The sequence below is a fragment of the Crinia signifera genome, chromosome 1 (genome assembly GCF_055691185.1).
Source record: "Crinia signifera chromosome 1, ASM5569118v1, whole genome shotgun sequence".
Lineage (NCBI taxonomy): Eukaryota > Metazoa > Chordata > Amphibia > Anura > Myobatrachidae > Crinia > Crinia signifera.
Window position 1 is genome coordinate 2553743 of NC_139217.1, and position 20482 is coordinate 2574224.

General features: G+C 51.6%; 1 protein-coding gene across 1 annotated transcript in view; it reads right to left on the reverse strand.

Annotated features, from left to right (window-relative positions):
* Positions 1 to 20482, reverse strand: part of GLOD5 (glyoxalase domain containing 5) — a 33399-nt gene that overhangs the window by 2020 nt on the left and 10897 nt on the right. Inside the window, exons 2-3 of the mRNA XM_083164482.1 lie at positions 9988 to 10137; positions 8913 to 9068 (exon numbers count right to left, since the gene is read on the reverse strand). Coding sequence (XP_083020608.1) covers positions 8913 to 9068; positions 9988 to 10137 — 306 coding nt within the window. The remainder of the gene's footprint in view (positions 1 to 8912; positions 9069 to 9987; positions 10138 to 20482) is intronic.

A 20482-nucleotide genomic window follows, 5' to 3' on the forward strand; every position in this document is an offset into this window, starting at 1 on the left:
CCCGGCGGAGGGGGGCGGTAAACATTAGAGCATATGCGGTTATTAATGCGAAGCCCGGCGGAGGGGGCGATAAACATTAGAGCATATGCGGTTATTAATGCGAAGCCCGGCGGAGGGGTGGGGTGATAAACATTAGAGCATATGCGGTTATTAATGCGAAGCCCGGCGGAGGGGGGCGATAAACATTAGAGCATATGCGGTTATTAATGCGAAGCCCGGCGGAGGGGGGCGATAAACATTAGAGCATATGCGGTTATTAATGCGAAGCCCGGCGGAGGGGGCGATAAACATTAGAGCATATGCGGTTATTAATGCGAAGCCCCGCGGAGGGAGGCAATAAACATTAGAGCATATGCGGTTATTAGTGTGAAGCCCGGCGGAGGGGGGGGGGGCCATAAACATTAGAGCATATGCGGTTATTAATGTGAAGCCCGGCGGAGGGGGGGGGGGGCGATAAACATTAGAGCATATGCGGTTATTAATGCGAAGCCCGGCGGAGGGGGGCGATAAACATTAGAGCATATGCGGTTATTAATGCGAAGCCCGGCGGAGGGGGGGGGGGGGGGCGATAAACATTAGAGCATATGCGGTTATTAATGCGAAGCCCGGCGGAGGGGGGCGATAAACATTAGAGCATATGCGGTTATTAATGCGAAGCCCGGAGGAGGGGGGGGGGCGGTAAACATTAGAGCATATGCGGTTATTAGTGCGAAGCCCGGCGGAGGGGGGGGCGATAAACATTAGAGCATATGCGATTATTAATGCGAAGCCCGGCGGAGGGGGGGGGGGGCGATAAACATTAGAGCATATGCGATTATTAATGCGAAGCCCGGCGGAGGGGTGCGATAAACATTAGAGCATATGCGGTTAATAATGCGAAGCCCGGCGGAGGGGGGCGGTAAACATTAGAGCATATGCGGTTATTAATGCGAAGCCCGGCGGAGGGGGCGATAAACATTAGAGCATATGCGGTTATTAATGCGAAGCCCGGCGGAGGGGTGGGGTGATAAACATTAGAGCATATGCGGTTATTAATGCGAAGCCCGGCGGAGGGGGGCGATAAACATTAGAGCATATGCGGTTATTAATGCGAAGCCCCGCGGAGGGAGGCAATAAACATTAGAGCATATGCGGTTATTAATGTGAAGCCCGGCGGAGGGGGGGGGGGGCCATAAACATTAGAGCATATGCGGTTATTAATGTGAAGCCCGGCGGAGGGGGGGGGGCGATAAACATTAGAGCATATGCGATTATTAATGCGAAGCCCGGCGGAGGGGGGGGGGGGCGATAAACATTAGAGCATATGCGGTTATTAATGCGAAGCCCGGCGATAAACATTAGAGCATATGCGGTTATTAATGCGAAGCCCGGCGGAGGGGGGCGATAAACATTAGAGCATATGCGGTTATTAATGCGAAGCCCTGCGGAGGCGATAAACATTAGAGCATATGCGGTTATTAATGTGAAGCGGGGGGGGGGGCGATAAACATTAGAGCATATGCGATTATTAATGCGAAGCCCGGCGGAGAGGGGGGGGGGGGCGATAAACATTAGAGCATATGCGGTTATTAATGCGAAGCCCGGCGGAGGGGGGCGATAAACATTAGAGCATATGCGGTTATTAATGCGAAGCCCGGCGGAGGGGGGCGATAAACATTAGAGCATATGCGGTTATTAATGCGAAGCCCGGCGGAGGGGGGCGATAAACATTAGAGCATATGCGGTTATTAATGCGAAGCCCGGAGGAGGGGGGGCGATAAACATTAGAGCATATGCGGTTATTAATGCGAAGCCCGGAGGAGGGGGGGCGATAAACATTAGAGCATATGCGGTTATTAATGCGAAGCCCGGAGGAGGGGGGGCAATAAACATTAGAGCATATGCGGTTATTAATGCGAAGCCCGGCAGAGGGGGACGATAAAAATTAGAGCATATGCGGTTATTAATGCAAAGCCCGGAGGAGGGGGGGCAATAAACATTAGAGCATATGTGGTTATTAATGTGAAGCCCGGCGGAGGGGGCGGTAAACAGAGCATATGCGGTTATTAATGCGAAGCCCGGCGGAGGGGGGCGATAAACATTAGAGCATATGTGGTTATTAATACGAAGCCCGGCGGAGGGGGGGGCGATAAACATTAGAGCATATGCGGTTATTAATGCGATGCCCGGCGGAGGGGGGGCGATAAACATTAGAGCATATGTGGTTATTAATGTGAAGCGGGGGGGGGGGGGGGGGGGGCGATAAACATTAGAGCATATGCAGTTATTAATGCGAAGCCCGGCGGAGGGGGGCGATAAACATTAGAGCATATGCGGTTATTAATGCGAAGCCCGGCGGAGGGGGGCGATAAACATTAGAGCATATGCGGTTATTAATGTGAAGCCCGGCGGAGGGGGGCGATAAACATTAGAGCATATGCGGTTATTAATGCGAAGCCCGGAGGAGGGGGGGCGATAAACATTAGAGCATATGCGGTTATTAATGCGAAGCCCGGCAGAGGGGGACGATAAACATTAGAGCATATGTGGTTATTAATGCAAAGCCCGGAGGAGGGGGGCGGTAAACATTAGAGCATATGCGGTTATTAATGCGAAGCCCGGCGGAGGGGGGCGATAAACATTAGAGCATATGTGGTTATTAATACGAAGCCCGGCGGAGGGGGGGGGGCGATAAACATTAGAGCATATGTGGTTATTAATACGAAGCCCGGCGGAGGGGGGGGGGGGGGCGATAAACATTAGAGCATATGCGGTTATTAATGCGATGCCCGGAGGAGGGGGGGCGATAAACATTAGAGCATATGTGGTTATTAATGCGAAGCCCGGCGGAGGGGGGCGATAAACATTAGAGCATATGCGGTTATTAATGCGAAGCCTGGAGGAGGGGGGGCGATAAACATTAGAGCATATGTGGTTATTAATGTGAAGCCCGTCGGAGGGGGGCGGTAAACATTAGAGCATATGCGGTTATTAATACGAAGCCCGGCGGAGGGGGGGGGAGGCGATAAACATTAGAGCATATGCGGTTATTAATGCGAAGCCCGGCGGAGGGGCGATAAACATTAGAGCATATGCGGTTATTAATGCGATGCCCGGAGGAGGGGGGGCGATAAACATTAGAGCATATGTGGTTATTATTGTGAAGCCCGTCGGAGGGGGGCGGTAAACATTAGAGCATATGCGGTTATTAATACGAAGCCCGGCGGAGGGGGGGGGGGGGGGGGCGATAAACATTAGAGCATATGCGGTTATTAATACGAAGCCCGGCGGAGGGGGGGGGCGATAAACATTAGAGTATATGCGGTTATTAATGCGAAGCCCGGCGGAGGGGGGGGGGGGCGATAAACATTAGAGCATATGCGGTTATTAATGCGAAGCCCGGCGATAAACATTAGAGCATATGCGGTTATTAATGCGAAGCCCGGCGGAGGGGGGCGATAAACATTAGAGCATATGCGGTTATTAATGCGAAGCCCTGCGGAGGCGATAAACATTAGAGCATATGCGGTTATTAATGTGAAGCGGGGGGGGGGGCGATAAACATTAGAGCATATGCGATTATTAATGCGAAGCCCGGCGGAGAGGGGGGGGGGGGCGATAAACATTAGAGCATATGCGGTTATTAATGCGAAGCCCGGCGGAGGGGGGCGATAAACATTAGAGCATATGCGGTTATTAATGCGAAGCCCGGCGGAGGGGGGCGATAAACATTAGAGCATATGCGGTTATTAATGCGAAGCCCGGCGGAGGGGGGCGATAAACATTAGAGCATATGCGGTTATTAATGCGAAGCCCGGAGGAGGGGGGGCGATAAACATTAGAGCATATGCGGTTATTAATGCGAAGCCCGGAGGAGGGGGGGCGATAAACATTAGAGCATATGCGGTTATTAATGCGAAGCCCGGAGGAGGGGGGGCAATAAACATTAGAGCATATGCGGTTATTAATGCGAAGCCCGGCAGAGGGGGACGATAAAAATTAGAGCATATGCGGTTATTAATGCAAAGCCCGGAGGAGGGGGGGCAATAAACATTAGAGCATATGTGGTTATTAATGTGAAGCCCGGCGGAGGGGGCGGTAAACAGAGCATATGCGGTTATTAATGCGAAGCCCGGCGGAGGGGGGCGATAAACATTAGAGCATATGTGGTTATTAATACGAAGCCCGGCGGAGGGGGGGGCGATAAACATTAGAGCATATGCGGTTATTAATGCGATGCCCGGCGGAGGGGGGGCGATAAACATTAGAGCATATGTGGTTATTAATGTGAAGCGGGGGGGGGGGGGGGGGGCGATAAACATTAGAGCATATGCAGTTATTAATGCGAAGCCCGGCGGAGGGGGGCGATAAACATTAGAGCATATGCGGTTATTAATGCGAAGCCCGGCGGAGGGGGGCGATAAACATTAGAGCATATGCGGTTATTAATGTGAAGCCCGGCGGAGGGGGGCGATAAACATTAGAGCATATGCGGTTATTAATGCGAAGCCCGGAGGAGGGGGGGCGATAAACATTAGAGCATATGCGGTTATTAATGCGAAGCCCGGCAGAGGGGGACGATAAACATTAGAGCATATGTGGTTATTAATGCAAAGCCCGGAGGAGGGGGGCGGTAAACATTAGAGCATATGCGGTTATTAATGCGAAGCCCGGCGGAGGGGGGCGATAAACATTAGAGCATATGTGGTTATTAATACGAAGCCCGGCGGAGGGGGGGGGGCGATAAACATTAGAGCATATGTGGTTATTAATACGAAGCCCGGCGGAGGGGGGGGGGGGGCGATAAACATTAGAGCATATGCGGTTATTAATGCGATGCCCGGAGGAGGGGGGGCGATAAACATTAGAGCATATGTGGTTATTAATGCGAAGCCCGGCGGAGGGGGGCGATAAACATTAGAGCATATGCGGTTATTAATGCGAAGCCTGGAGGAGGGGGGGCGATAAACATTAGAGCATATGTGGTTATTAATGTGAAGCCCGTCGGAGGGGGGCGGTAAACATTAGAGCATATGCGGTTATTAATACGAAGCCCGGCGGAGGGGGGGGGAGGCGATAAACATTAGAGCATATGCGGTTATTAATGCGAAGCCCGGCGGAGGGGCGATAAACATTAGAGCATATGCGGTTATTAATGCGATGCCCGGAGGAGGGGGGGCGATAAACATTAGAGCATATGTGGTTATTATTGTGAAGCCCGTCGGAGGGGGGCGGTAAACATTAGAGCATATGCGGTTATTAATACGAAGCCCGGCGGAGGGGGGGGGGGGGGGGGGCGATAAACATTAGAGCATATGCGGTTATTAATACGAAGCCCGGCGGAGGGGGGGGGCGATAAACATTAGAGTATATGCGGTTATTAATGCGAAGCCCGGCGGAGGGGGGCGATAAACATTAGAGCATATGTGGTTATTAATACGAAGCCCGGCGGAGGGGGGGGGGGCGATAAACATTAGAGCATATGCGGTTATTAATGCAAAGCCCGGCGGAGGGGGGCGATAAACATTAGAGCATATGTGGTTATTAATACGAAGCCCGGCGGAGGGGGGGGGGGGGGGGGCGATAAACATTAGAGCATATGCGGTTATTAATGCGAAGCCCGGCGGAGGGGGGGGGGCGATAAACAATAGAGCATATGCGGTTATTAATGCGAAGCCCGGCGGAGGGGGGGGGGGGGATAAACATTAGAGCATATGCGGTTATTAATGCGAAGCCCGGAGGAGGGGGGGGGGGGCGATAAACATTAGAGCATATGCGGTTATTAATGCGAAGCCCGGCGGAGGGGGGGGCGATAAACATTAGAGCATATGCGGTTATTAATGCGAAGCCCGGAAGAGGGGGGGCGATAAACATTAGAGCATATGCGGTTATTAATGCGAAGCCCGGCGGAGGGGGGCGATAAACATTAGAGCATATGCGGTTATTAATGCGAAGCCCGGAGGAGGGGGGGGGGCGGTAAACATTAGAGCATATGCGGTTATTAATGCGAAGCCCGGCGGAGGGGGGGGTGATAAACATTAGAGCATATGCGATTATTAATGCGAAGCCCGGCGGAGGGGGGGGGGGCGATAAACATTAGAGCATATGCGGTTATTAATGCGAAGCCCGGCGGAGGGGGGCGATAAACATTAGAGCATATGCGGTTATTAATGCGAAGCACGGCGGAGGGGGGGGGGCGATAAACATTAGAGCATATGCGGTTATTAATGCGAAGCCCGGCGGAGGGGGGGGCGATAAACATTAGAGCATATGCGGTTATTAATGCGAAGCCCGGAGGAGGGGGGGGGGGCGATAAACATTAGAGCATATGCGGTTATGGTACTTCTTTACTTTCACGGCGCCACTAGAAATCGCGGTCATCGTGGGCATTGAATGCACTAAAAAATCGGGTGCGACGCGATGCCCGCGATTTCCCATAGGGACCAATGTTAAATTTCTCAATGGACACGATTTTCTGTTCAATGCCTCAATTGACACGATTTTTACATAGGAAACAATGTTAAATGGCCCACAGAGGCCAAATAGGCACCCTCAAGTGTGAAATGGCCCCCACAATTGTTAACGCCACCCCACGATCAACGTCAACCCGAAGCGTGGCGAGCGCAGCGAGCCCGCGAGGGGCGGCGGTACGCGTCCTCCGACCTTTTCATGCCCTACTATCCACTAGGGCGTGGAGTGAGAATAGAATAGTGTGGCGAGCGCAGCGAGCCCGAAGCGTGGCGAGCGGACGCGGATACCTTCACAGGTAAACGCGTCCTTTCGCGGGCTTCACAGGTATCTGCGTCCGCTCGCCACGCTTCGGGCTCGGTGGCTCGCTGCGCTCGCCACACTATTCTATCCTCACTCCACGCCCTAGTGGATAGTAGGGCATGAAAAGGTCGGAGGACACGTACCGCCGCCCCTCGCGGGCTCGCTGCGCTCTCCACGCTTCGGGTTGACGTTGATCGTGGGGTGGCGTTAACAACTTGAGGGTGCCTATTTGGCCTCTGTGGGCCATTTAACATTGTTTTCTATGGAAAAATCGTGTCAATTGAGGCATTGAACAGAAAATCGTGTCCATTGAGAAATTTAACATTGGTCCCTATGGGAAATCGCGGGCATCGCGTCGCACCCGATTTTTTAGTGCATTCAATGCCCGCGATGACCGCGATTTTCTATCTGTCCTAATCTAGTGGCGCCGTGAAAGTAAAGAAGTACCGCGGTTATTAATGCGAAGCCCGGCGGAGGGGGGGGCGATAAACATTAGAGCATATGCGGTTATTAATGCGAAGCCCGGAAGAGGGGGGGCGATAAACATTAGAGCATATGCGGTTATTAATGCGAAGCCCGGCGGAGGGGGGCGATAAACATTAGAGCATATGCGGTTATTAATGCGAAGCCCGGAGGAGGGGGGGGGGGGGGGCGGTAAACATTAGAGCATATGCGGTTATTAATGCGAAGCCCGGCGGAGGGGGGGGTGATAAACATTAGAGCATATGCGGTTATTAATGCGAAGCCCGGCGGAGGGGGCGATAAACATTAGAGCATATGCGGTTATTAATGCGAAGCCCGGCGGAGGGGGCGATAAACATTAGAGCATATGCAGTTATTAATGCGAAGCCCGGAGGAGGGGGGGGGGGGGCGGTAAACATTAGAGCATATGCGGTTATTAATGCGAAGCCCGGCGGAGGGGGCGATAAACATTAGAGCATATGCGGTTATTAATGCGAAGCCCGGAGGAGGGGGGGCGATAAACATTAGAGCATATGCGGTTATTAATGTGAAGCCCGGCGGAGGGGGAGGGGGGGGCGGTAAACATTAGAGCATATGCGGTTATTAATGCGAAGCCCGGCGGAGGGGGGGGGTGATAAACATTAGAGCATATGCGGTTATTAATGCGAAGCCCGGCGGAGGGGGGCGATAAACATTAGAGCATATGCGGTTATTAATGCGAAGCCCGGCGGAGGGGGGGGTGATAAACATTAGAGCATATGCGGTTATTAATGCGAAGCCCGGCGGAGGGGGGATAAACATTAGAGCATATGCGGTTATTAATGCGAAGCCCGGCGGAGGGGGGCGATAAACATTAGAGCATATGCGGTTATTAATGTGAAGCCCGGCGGAGGGGGGGGGGGGCGCTAAACATTAGAGCATATGCGATTATTAATGCGAAGCCCGGCGGAGGGGGGGGGGGGGGGGCGATAAACATTAGAGCATATGCGGTTATTAATGCGAAGCCCGGCGGAGGGGGGGGGGGCGCTAAACATTAGAGCATATGCGGTTATTAATGCGAAGCCCGGCGGAGGGGGGGGGGGGCGCTAAACATTAGAGCATATGCGGTTATTAATGCGAAGCCCGGAGGAGGGGGGGGGCGCTAAACATTAGAGCATATGCGGTTATTAATGCGAAGCCCGGCGGAGGGGGGGCGATAAACATTAGAGCATATGCGGTTATTAATGCGAAGCCCGGCGGAGGGGGGGCGATAAACATTAGAGCATATGCGGTTATTAATGTGAAGCCCGGCGGAGGGGGGGGGCGATAAACATTAGAGCATATGCGATTATTAATGCGAAGCCCGGCGGAGGGGGGGGCGATAAACATTAGAGCATATGCGGTTATTAATGCGAAGCCCGGTGGAGGGGGGGGGGATAAACATTAGAGCATATACGGTTATTAATGCGAAGCCCGGCGGAGGGGCGATAAACATTAGAGCATATGCGGTTATTAATGCGAAGCCCGGCGGAGGGGCGATAAACATTAGAGCATATGCGGTTATTAATGCGAAGCCCGGCGGAGGGGGGCGATAAACATTAGAGCATATGCGGTTATTAATGCGAAGCCCGGCGGAGGGGGGCGATAAACATTAGAGCATCCCACCCACTGTGCGATAACAACATTGCGGCGTACGAGGTCACGCTATACAGGACACAAACCTCCAGGTGCTGTACAACGGTGCTGAGCGGGGTCTCTGTGATCAAGCAGAGGTCCGCTGACCCCGGTGAGGGACGATGCGCCTTTGGCTCAAACTCCTTACCGACCTCATGGAGATTAATCTTCTGTATCCCAAAGCTCAGGGCCTTTCTGTCCCCCTGTAATATATAACACCATTACTTCATGCTGTATTACCTACTGTAGTTATATAACCAAGACTCCCATCTGTCAGTATGCAGCCATCCTTCCGTCACACGGTGCACAGACTCCCCCCACCCAAACCTTCCGTCACACGTGCACAGACTCCCCCACCCAAACCTTCCATCACCCGGTGCACAGACTCCCCCACCCAAACCTTCCGTCACATGGTGCACAGACTTCCCCCATCCCCACCCAAACCTTCCGTCACACGGTGCACAGACCCCCCCACCCAAATCTTCCGTCACACGATGCACAGACTTCCCCCCCACCCCAAAGTTCCATCACATGGTGCACAGACACCCCCACCCAAACATTCCGTCACACTGTGCACAGACCCCCCCTAACCCTACAGTCACACTGTGCGCAGACCCCCCTCACCCTACAGTCAAACTGTGCGCAGACCCCCCCCTCACCCTACAGTCACACGGTGCGCAGACCCCCCTCACCCTTCAGTCACACTGTGCGCAGACCCCCCTCACCCTACAGTCACACTGTGCGCAGACCCCCCCTCACCCTACAGTCACACTGTGCGCAGACCCCCCCTCACCCTACAGTCCACACTGTGCGCAGACCCCCCCTCACCCTACAGTCACACTGTGAGCAGACCCCCCCTCACCCTACAGTCACACTATGCGCAGACCCCCCTCACCCTACAGTCACACTGTGCGCAGACCCCCCCTCACCCTACAGTCACACTGTGCGCAGACCCCCCTCACCCTACAGTCACACTGTGCGCAGACCCCCCCTCACCCTACAGTCACACTGTGCGCAGACCCCCCCTCACCCTACAGTTACACAGTGCGCTGACACCCCCTCACCCTACAGTCACACTGTGCAAAGCAATATACAGGTTGTGTCTCCGGTGTTTGCCTATACCTTGAAGGTGATGACCTCCATGCCCAACACGCGTGTATAAAAGCTGACAGTATTCTGTATGCTGTGCACAGTCAGCACCAGATGGTCCAGATGTTTTATACGGAAAGGAGTCGGGGAATCGGAGACATAGCGGATGATGCGGGAGAAGACCTAGAACCGGAGAACATCTGATCAGCTGTCTACACACATATATATATATATATATATATATATATATATATATATATATATATACAACACAATCTCTAGAATTGCGCTAAATGCTGACTCTCGGTCGCCTATAACACTTGGTCCTCTACTAGTAGAACCCCACAATCCAAATCACCCTACAATAGTGTTATATGGCGCCCTTACATAAATTTAGAGTTGAACTAATTTCTGTTTTTCCCAATCCTTATTTGTCCAATTTGTACACACTAAGATGTTTCTTTCATGTAAAATCCATTTATTGACACATACATAAAAACATTAAAACCAAACTTTTTTGCAGTTAATTCTTGTCTTTGGTATTATCCTTTGATTATGGATGATATCAAAAAACCCGACACGTTTCGTCTCCTTCAAGAGACTTCATCAGGGGTGTGCCAAATATTTTGAAGTAATCTGGAAGAATCTTTATAGTGATATAAACTGGATACGTCTTCTCAGTTTATTTGTAAACTCTCTGTTGTGTTTTTAGTATTTCTTTTATTGGAAGCTCCTTAACGCCTTCCTAATGTCTAGTAGCTTGGATGCGAATCCTTATATGTAAATGTTGTTTCCGAACCGTTTACAAACGGGTTATATTTACAGGATTTTGCAGCTATTCATTCATGCTCACATAAATTATTCCATAAGCATCTACTGTATATCACCCAGTCTGGAATAAAAATCCTTTTAAAATCCTCTAATAGTGGATATGTATTCCCACCTTTTAGAGTTCAAATTGATAGACAATCAGGAGGAGACCACTCCTTCTAGTGCTAGGTGCATGTGTACTCCTCAAGGTCCAAATGGCCAGTGGACCTGACAATGCTTCGTATCACTGCTTGAAACCGATAAAAATTTGGATACAACCCATTGCCCTTGAGTGCTGCCTCTGTTCTATAGGGGTTATACACTCCTGGGAAACAAGACACTTCTACCTTCTGAGGATATATATATATATATATATATATATATATATATATATAATTCCGTGATGGTCCGGCACTCCCAATGAATCGCGAACTTTGCCCGGTGCCCTCACAAAAGATGCTGATATAACTGGAGGAAGGTGCGGCACTCGCGGCACTCGGAACCACAGTAAGTCATGCAAGACTTGAAAAAGTTATAATACAACTGAAACGTTGTCTACAGCTTTTCCGGCTTGTTGAGTTTTTATTACTTTGGTTCTGAGCGCCGCACCTTCTTACAGTTATTTATATAGATACTAGGTGATTCATCGTGCCCTACGGGCGCTCTTCACACCGGCGTAAGGGGCTGCGCCTCCTTAATTTGTGAACGTTTGTATTGAGACATATGGTTAGAATTGTATGACAGATGCCCTGTATTGCAACTTGAGTTATAGGTGAAATGTGTTACATAGAGAGCATATGATTTGGAAGGGGGGTGTATTGTTTTGTTTAATTAAAAAATGGTTGTTTAGGTGTGTGTGCAATAGTATAGTAGGGTGTTTTTGAGTCAGTGGCTCCCCACTTGTGGAGGTCACGACACAGGAAAACAGGAGGCTGGGTAGTGATAGGGGTGTGAGGGCATAAGGGGGACTAAAGAGGAGGGACACTGTGCAGCTTCTGCCAGTGGGTGAGGGTCCAGCGTGGCAGCACAGGAGTACAGGACGGTGGCCCTGAGTCAGTGTCTCCTCCTACTGGGTGGGAGTTAGAATCGCATGAGGGGCGCAAATCGCGTGAGGGGGGGGTCGCAAATACCAGAAGGGGGGGTTCCGTGAATCACGGGAGGGGGCAGGGGTTCACAAATTGCGGGAGGGGGGCGCGCGGGTGCAGTAAATCGAGGGAGGGGCTGGGGTCCGCAAACCACAGTAGGGGGGGGGGCGCGGTGGGGTGGTGGTGCCGTGAATCGCGGGATGGGGGGGTCATGGGGGGTGCCGCGAATCACGGGAGGGGGCGCGAATCGCGGGAGGGGGGTCGCGGGGTCCCACGAGTCGCGGGAGGGGGGGTCTCAGGGGGTGCCACAAATCGCGGGAGGTCACAGGGGCCCGCGAATCGCGGGAGGTCGCAGGGGTCCCGCGAATTGCGGGTAGGGATGCCAATCCCGGGGCATTTTTTCAATCCCGGGATTAAAAAATACTAGATCCCGGGATTGGCATCCTTAATACAGTTCTGCTCCACACATATGCAGCACAGCATACCCACCCCCACACCGGCCGACCCGCACATTTACTGACATTAGCGGCCGGCCGGGAGTGGGTTCGGAGGTGCACGGTGCCTCCAGGCTCGTGCACCTCCTTCTTAGCAGGCAGGCCGGAGAACGAAGAGGCAGGGCAGGAGGCAAGAGGAGGGAAGGAAGCGGGCGGCAGGTGGAGGAGACTGGAAGGGGGCGGGCACAGGAGAAGGTTGTGCAGCGTGACCTCTACTGTCACGCTACGAAGGCCGCACGCAGGGGTCAGGATTCGGGAGCTGGGCATTAGAGTGCGCATGCGCAGTCTACTCCCGAAATCCCGGGATTGGATATTCCAATCCCGGGATTAAAACCCTGCACTTTTTGAGGCCAAATCCCGGGATCCCGCTGATCCCGGGATTGGCCACCCTAGTCGCGGGTGTCTGGGGGGGTTGCTGGCAGAGGGGGGGGGGGTGCGGGAGTGATGGTGGATGGTGGCTGTGGAGAAATGGTGGATGGTGGGCATGTACTGTAGCCCTGGCTGGGTGGAGGGAGGTTATGTCAAGGGGGTGGGGTGAGTAGAACACTGGTCTTTTCCTTAGGGGGGAGGGTTTGTGTATAACGCTAGGTGGGAATGTTATACACATAGAACACTGGTCTTTTCCCTAGGGGGGTGGGTTTGTGTATCCCGCTGGGCGGGAACGTTATATACACAGGGGATGAGTGACAGATCTGGCTAAATATATAAGAGATACTTGAATTTCTTGTGCTGTACGGATGTGCCTTGGTGACCTGATATAGGCCCTCTAGTGGCTGAAACGTCGACTGCATACAAATGTAAGATGTAAGGTATCCTAACAAGTACCATTAAATTGTGATGGTTTGTGATGAATTGTGATCTTATTGGTGAGTGCTCCTTGTGGATCCTTTTTGGCTCTACACCTGTGCTAGCATATATATATATTTATATATAGACGGCAGGGGGGATTGCGGCACTCTCTCGGACTTATTAGAAGAAAGTGACATGTCCCTGCCTTGATAACGGAATTAAATCCGAAACGTCGGCCACCTGCTTGTCTGTGTGAGCTTTCTTCTAATAAGTCCGAGAGAGTGCCGCAATCCCCCTGCCATCTACACATCTGTTTGTGCGCTGCACCCCGGCAACTATTTCTTTCTGATTTGGAAGCAAGGAGGGCCCGCCCCTGTACTATATATATATATATATATATATATATATATATATATATATATATATATATATATATATATATATATATAATTTTTTTTTTTTTTTTTTTATTCACACATACACACACACGCACGCACACATGGCCAAAATTGCAGGCAGTTTTTGAAATTTGAATGTTTTCTAACTTTTAATGCTGATAAAACTTACACTTCGTACAGTGCGATGATTCATATATCTAATGAAAGGGAATTTAATGCTGAATTCAGAGGTCAAATATGTGCATTACAAGAGTAGTTATACAGTGAAAACTACCCTTAGGGTGAAAATCCCTGGGTGCTTATGATGTCACTGTCACAACAGTATTTCGTTGGGTATCCTTTATTTTGTAAAACAGCAGCCCAGCGACGTGGCATTGAGCCACCCAATGTCTGGCGCTCTTCCTTCTTTATTATGTGGTGCCATGAGACAATTATAACATCATTAATTCTCTTTTATTGGATGGACGCCTCAGATGTACCAGTTATTCAAACGGAACCACAAATGTTCTATGGGGTTCAGCTCTGGGCCCCATAGCAGCTGCACCCCCTGCACCTATGGTAGTTATGCCCCTGGGTTCAGCTCTGGGCTGTTTCCTGGCCATCCCAGCACCTGTCTGTCATTCTCTGTGAACCACTGTTTGTATATCTGTACAGTGTGGCAGGGAGCTGAGTCCTGGGGCATCTGGAAAACGATCCCTGATAGAAGGTAGAAGTGTCCCCCTTCAGCTCTGGGCCCCATAGCAGCTGCACCCCCTGCACCTATGGTAGTTATGCCCCTGGGTTCAGGTCTGGGCTGTTTCCTGGCCATGTCAGCACCTGTATGCCATTCTCTGTGAACCACTGTTTGTATATCCGTGCAGTGTGGCAGGGAGCTGAGTCCTGGGGCATCTGTAAACGATCCCTGATAGAAGGTAGAAGTGTCCCCCTTCAGCTCTGGGCCCCATAGCAGCTGCACCCCCTGCACCTATGGTAGTTATGCCCCTGGGTTCAGGTCTGGGCTGTTTCCTGGCCATGCCAGCACCTGTCTGTCATTCTCTGTGAACCACTGTTTGTATATCTGTGCAGTGTGGCAGGGAGCTGAGTCCTGGGGCATCTGGAAAACGATCCCTGATAGACGGTAGAAGTTTTGGTTGTAGGATGGTGTCAGTGTTCTTTCTGACACAGTGTGTTCAGCCATCTATGACATGATGGCGGCCTTCGGCATCTGCTGTCATACATGCCCAGATCATAACACTTGTTGCTTGAATGCAATCTGGATGTACCTCTTCCCCGATGTTTTCTCCCATCACTACCAAACATCGATATCTTCGTCGCTCCATGTCACTTGTTCCCACTGACCTTCTGTCCATGCAATGTGTTCTTTTGGGCACTATATTCGTTTCTGCCGCTGCTTTTTATTCAGCAATGGCTTTTTCCGGGGAATCCTACCTTTGGTGCAAGGACGGCCAGAGAAGACTAACGGAGGTTGGCATAAGTTGCATTCAGATCACTGCTAATGGCCGCATCCATCTGTCCCTGACACATCAGCAGGTGCTGCACTATTTCCGGCCTGTTCCGTCATTGTTTTGTATAGTTTCCTGATGGCGTGAACAAAACCTCCGTACTCCTGATGGTGTCACATTCCCACCAACTTCTCTCGCAATTGCTGCATATGAAAGATCATTTTCACGTACAACAACCATCCTGGATCTTCCTGGGGACCGGTCACTATCAATAGCACTAAACAATATTCACAAACATCCAACCGTAATTGCACATCAGTAACCGACATGACCGTACACCTGCTCATATGACAACTGCTCATTGGTCCTCAGAACGACGATTCCCATTGGCTGGTAGTAGCTGTTACTACAACCTGCTTATTGCATCTCACGCATCTGTGCTCCTTTGTCTGACTTGAAAATAGCAAAACTTCTCTTGTAATGCAAATATTTATTGTGTTGAATTCACCATTACATTTCCTTTCATTTGATATATGAATCATTGCACTGCGTTGAGTGATAGTTTTTATATTTATTCAAAGTTGGAAAACCTAAACATTTCAAAAAGTGTCCGCAATTTTGGCCACCAGTGTATATACAGTCCAAGGAAATTGGCGGCATTCCGAGACATTGATAAAGGTATAATACTACTTCCGGCCTCAGGAGCAGCGTGTGGTGAAGGGGGACAGAGACAGGCAGAGGAGACGGGCAGGCAGGAAGAAGCATGCGCCGCAAGTCGGGGACGAGGCGGCCGGAGCTGGGAGAAGGCTGACCCGCTGTAGTTTCACCTTCACTGGGCGGGGGTGAGATCATCACACATGCACCACTCACCCCTCCGCCTCCCCCCGGGACCCGCCGAGCACTCAGACGCGCCCACCAAGCTGCTTGTGGCCTCAGGAGATTTAGAGGCCTACATCCTGTGGGGCAGCCATGGCCTTTCCTGCCGGATCTGATGCGGCCTGTGCATCATGGGTGAATCGGACGGAGCATCGCAGGTGGCGCGGCCAAGCAGTGTGCGCATGCCCCCGGCAACACCATCGGCCGGGGGGACACCCCAGGACCACCTCCACTTCCCTATGGACGCAGAAGCAGATCAGCGGACCCAGTGAGAAGGGACCTTTCCCCCAGCTAGGTTAGGAGGGGGACAGGAGGCAGATCAGCCAGGGGGACCCCCAGCAATACACCCCGCGGCCGGTAGGATCCACCCCACCCAGCATGCCGCATCAGCCCCGGGTAACCCTGCGGCAGCGTCGCACCCCCCACTGACTCTTTCTGCCCCCCATCACCACCACCACCCACAGCTCTCCCTACAGGAAGACTCAAGATGGTGCCACAAATGGCTGCCTAGGAACTGTGCACTCAGCCATATGTATCCTGTGTCTTCTATGTGATAACTGTATTGTCTCTGTTACAACTGTGCTGTTTTGCCCACACTGTTACCTATCTGGCTGCTGCAATGACCAGTGGCACCGCTGATGGCTGCCTAGGCGCTGTGCAGCTCGGCGGGCATGTGATCCCCGCAAGTGATGTCTAAATGCTCTCAATGTAATGTGTATAATGTCTCCCCCCCCCCCCCCCCCCCATATCATCAAGAAATTCCTAGTGTGCGCACACATGGCCAATAAAGTTTATTCTGATTCTGAATACAGCGGAACAAGTAATGAACGTTTCAGGGACAATCCCCATTTTCAAGGTGCAGAATGGTCTCCCCTATATCTGTGCATCCTACGTTCCTTCCCCCCCCCATAATTCTGCCTCATATGTCCCATCTCCCCCATATCTGTGCATCCTACGTCTGTTCTCCCCCATATCTGTGCGTCCTACGTCCCTTCTCCCCCATATCTGTGCGTCCTACGTCCCTTCTCCCCCATATCTGTGTGTCCTACGTCCCTTCTCCCCCATATCTGTGCGTCCTACGTCCCTTCTCCCCCATATCTGTGCGTCCTACGTCCCTTCTCCCCCATATCTGTGCGTCCTACGTCCCTTCTCCCCCATATCTGTGCGTCCTACGTCCCTTCTCCCCCATATCTGTGCGTCCTACGTCCCTTCTCCCCCATATCTGTGTGTCCTACGTCCCTTCTCCCCCATATCTGTGCGTCCTACGTCCCTTCTCCCCCATATCTGTGCGTCCTACGTCCCTTCTCCCCCATATCTGTGCGTCCTACATCCCTTCTTCCCCATATCTGTGCGTCCTACCTCCCTTCTTCCCCATATCTGTGCGTCCTACGTCCCTTCTTCCCCATATCTGTGCGTCCTACATCCCTTCTTCCCCATATCTGTGCGTCCTACGTCCCTTCTTCCCCATATCTGTGCGTCCTACGTCCCTTCTCCCCCATATCTGTGCGTCCTACATCCCTTCTTCCCCATATCTGTGCGTCCTACCTCCCTTCTTCCCCATATCTGTGCGTCCTACCTCCCTTCTTCCCCATATCTGTGCGTCCTACGTCCCTTCTCCCCCATATCTGGGCGTCCTACGTCCCTTCTTCCCTATATCTGTGCATCCTACGTCCCTTCTTCCCTATATCTGTGCGTCCTACGTCCCTTCTTCCCCATATCTGTGCGTCCTACGTCCCTTCTTCCCCATATCTGTGCATCCTACGTCCCTTCTTCCCTATATCTGTGCATCCTACGTCCCTTCTTCCCTATATCTGTGCGTCCTACGTCCCTTCTTCCCCATATCTGTGCGTCCTACGTCCCTTCTCCTCCATATCTGTGCGTCCTACGTCCCTTCTCCCCCATATCTGTGCGTCCTACGTCCCTTCTCCCCCATATCTGTGCGTCCTACGTCCCTTCTTCCCTCATATCTGTGCGTCCTACGTCCCTTCTTCCCCATATCTGTGCGTCCTACCTCCCTTCTTCCCCATATCTGTGCGTCCTACGTCCCTTCTTCCCCATATCTGTGCATCCTACGTCCCTTCTCCCCCATATCTGTGCGTCCTACGTCCCTTCTCCCCCATATCTGTGCGTCCTACGTCCCTTCTTCCCCATATCTGGGCGTCCTACGTCCCTTCTCCCCTATATCTGTGCGTCCTACATCCCTTCTCCCCCATATCTGTGCGTCCTACGTCCCTTCTCCCCCATATCTGTGCGTCCTACGTCCCTTCTCCCCCATATCTGGGCGTCCTACGTCCCTTCTCCCCCATATCTGGGCGTCCTACGTCCCTTCTCCCCTATATCTGTGCGTCCTACATCCCTTCTTCCCCATATCTGTGCGTCCTACATCCCTTCTCCCCCATATCTGTGCGTCCTACGTCCCTTCTTCCCTATATCTGTGCGTCCTACGTCCCTTCTTCCCCATATCTGTGCGTCCTACGTCCCTTCTCCCCCATATCTGTGCGTCCTACGTCCCTTCTCCCCCATATCTGTGCGTCCTACGTCCCTTCTCCCCCATATCTGTGCGTCCTACGTCCCTTCTTCCCTATATCTGTGCGTCCTACGTCCCTTCTTCCCCATATCTGTGCGTCCTACGTCCCTTCTTCCCCATATCTGTGCATCCTACGTCCCTTCTTCCCTATATCTGTGCGTCCTACGTCCCTTCTCCCACATATCTGTGCGTCCTACGTCCCTTCTCCCCCATATCTGTGCGTCCTACGTCCCTTCTCCCCTATATCTGTGCGTCCTACATCCCTTCTTCCCTCATATCTGTGCGTCCTACGTCCCTTCTCCCCTATATCTGTGCGTCCTACGTCCCTTCTTCCCCATATCTGTGCGTCCTACGTCCCTTCTTCCCCATATCTGTGCGTCCTACATCCCTTCTTCCCCTAGACATCCCAAAATGTTACTTATACCAAAGAGAGAGTGTATTTAACTGTATAACATACTTTATGTACAAAAAAATGAAACATACTTTTAGATATTGAAGGTCAAACACCCAGCCCGCTACCTGCTGTGCAGTGGTCACTCACAGACATTCAGGAGGAAACAACAAAATTAGCATCTCATTTCCTTATCACAGGGATTCCTTCCTTAAGTAATTTGCAAAGTGCATTTTCACAATTAAAACACATTTAAATTACACTTTATACATCATACGGAGCCTCTGCCCAACACAGGCTTCAGACACCACATAACACTGCAGCTGCGGACCCTCAGTCCCAGCTCAGTGATTCACATATATTAATACATTTAAAATCTGTATTTAACCCATTTTGCCCAGCTCTGGGCTCCCTTGTGCCCTGCAGCCTAGCTGCAGGGGCTCCTTAACACTGGACTGGCTGCGCTGGGAAGCCGGCTTCCAGACTCTTGGCAGCGGCAGTTCCCAGCGCACCGCGGCTTCTGTAGCGCTGCTTCCAGGGACAGCACACTGCTCGGCCATGCCACATTCCCCCTCCACTGGAGGATTGGGGTTACAGCTGGACAGCGCTGGGGTTTCCGGGAAACCGGGCCACGGTGCTCATACACAATGTGAATAAAATATTTTATTAATTTGGCCCCCAAGCGCCCCTTGTTCAAGATGGTGTCACAACACAGAGGATTAACTCCTTCAGTGCTGTGGCCGCCATTATCCACGTGTGCCGGGGTCTCCAGCCACAGTCGACATGGGGTTTTTCACTGTTTCTTGAGCTGACATGTGCCGACAGGCAGAGCCAGATTAAGGTATAAATGGGCCTGGAGCTGAAAATGATCAAGGGCCTATTATGCGCAATAATAGGGGTTGTGACCAGCACCTAATAATGTGGGGGGTGTGACCAGTGTTCTGATTGGGTGGTCTGCTCGTGGGTGTGTCTCTATTTGTGTACTTTCAACTAATTATATATGCCTGGAAGAGGCAGGGGGCTGGCATAGGAAAAATGCAGGGAGATTTATTGGTGGGTGCCCTCCAAAGGTGCACCCGCAGGATACCAATGTCCTAAGATACTTGCGGGGTGAGGCGGCACTCCAGTCATAAAAAATACTGAAAACCGAAACTTGGTAGACAGTATGTCAGCACCTTTTATGTGGTAACCTAAGTTTACCACACCATATACCCCTTATACAAATCATGCAACACAATAGTAACCCCCGTATACTGTACTTGCCTCTTACACATTATGCCACATGGAATGATCCAAAATTTCACACTATGGCACACGGATTGAGTAAAAATTCACGTTATGTCACACAGATTAAGGCAAAATTCACATTTTGCCACATGGATTGAGCCAAAATACACACTATACCAAATGGATTGAGCAATAATGCACAATATGCTTCATAAACAGTGACACGGCGCGCCTAGGGCGAGCATTTAAAATGTACACCATAATGCCTATTACATATTAAGCCACACACCATAATGTCCATTACGTATAATGCCAAACACCATAATGCCTATTAAAAATTATGCTACAAAAGTGCTGCTGACCTACATGCTCATTGCCAGCGGTTCCATGCTAATTGCCAGGATTCCATGCTCATTGCCAAGGGGGAATACATGCTCCCGGTAACTGGGGGACAGTTGCCGGGCAGAAATGACAGCCAGGGACAGCCGG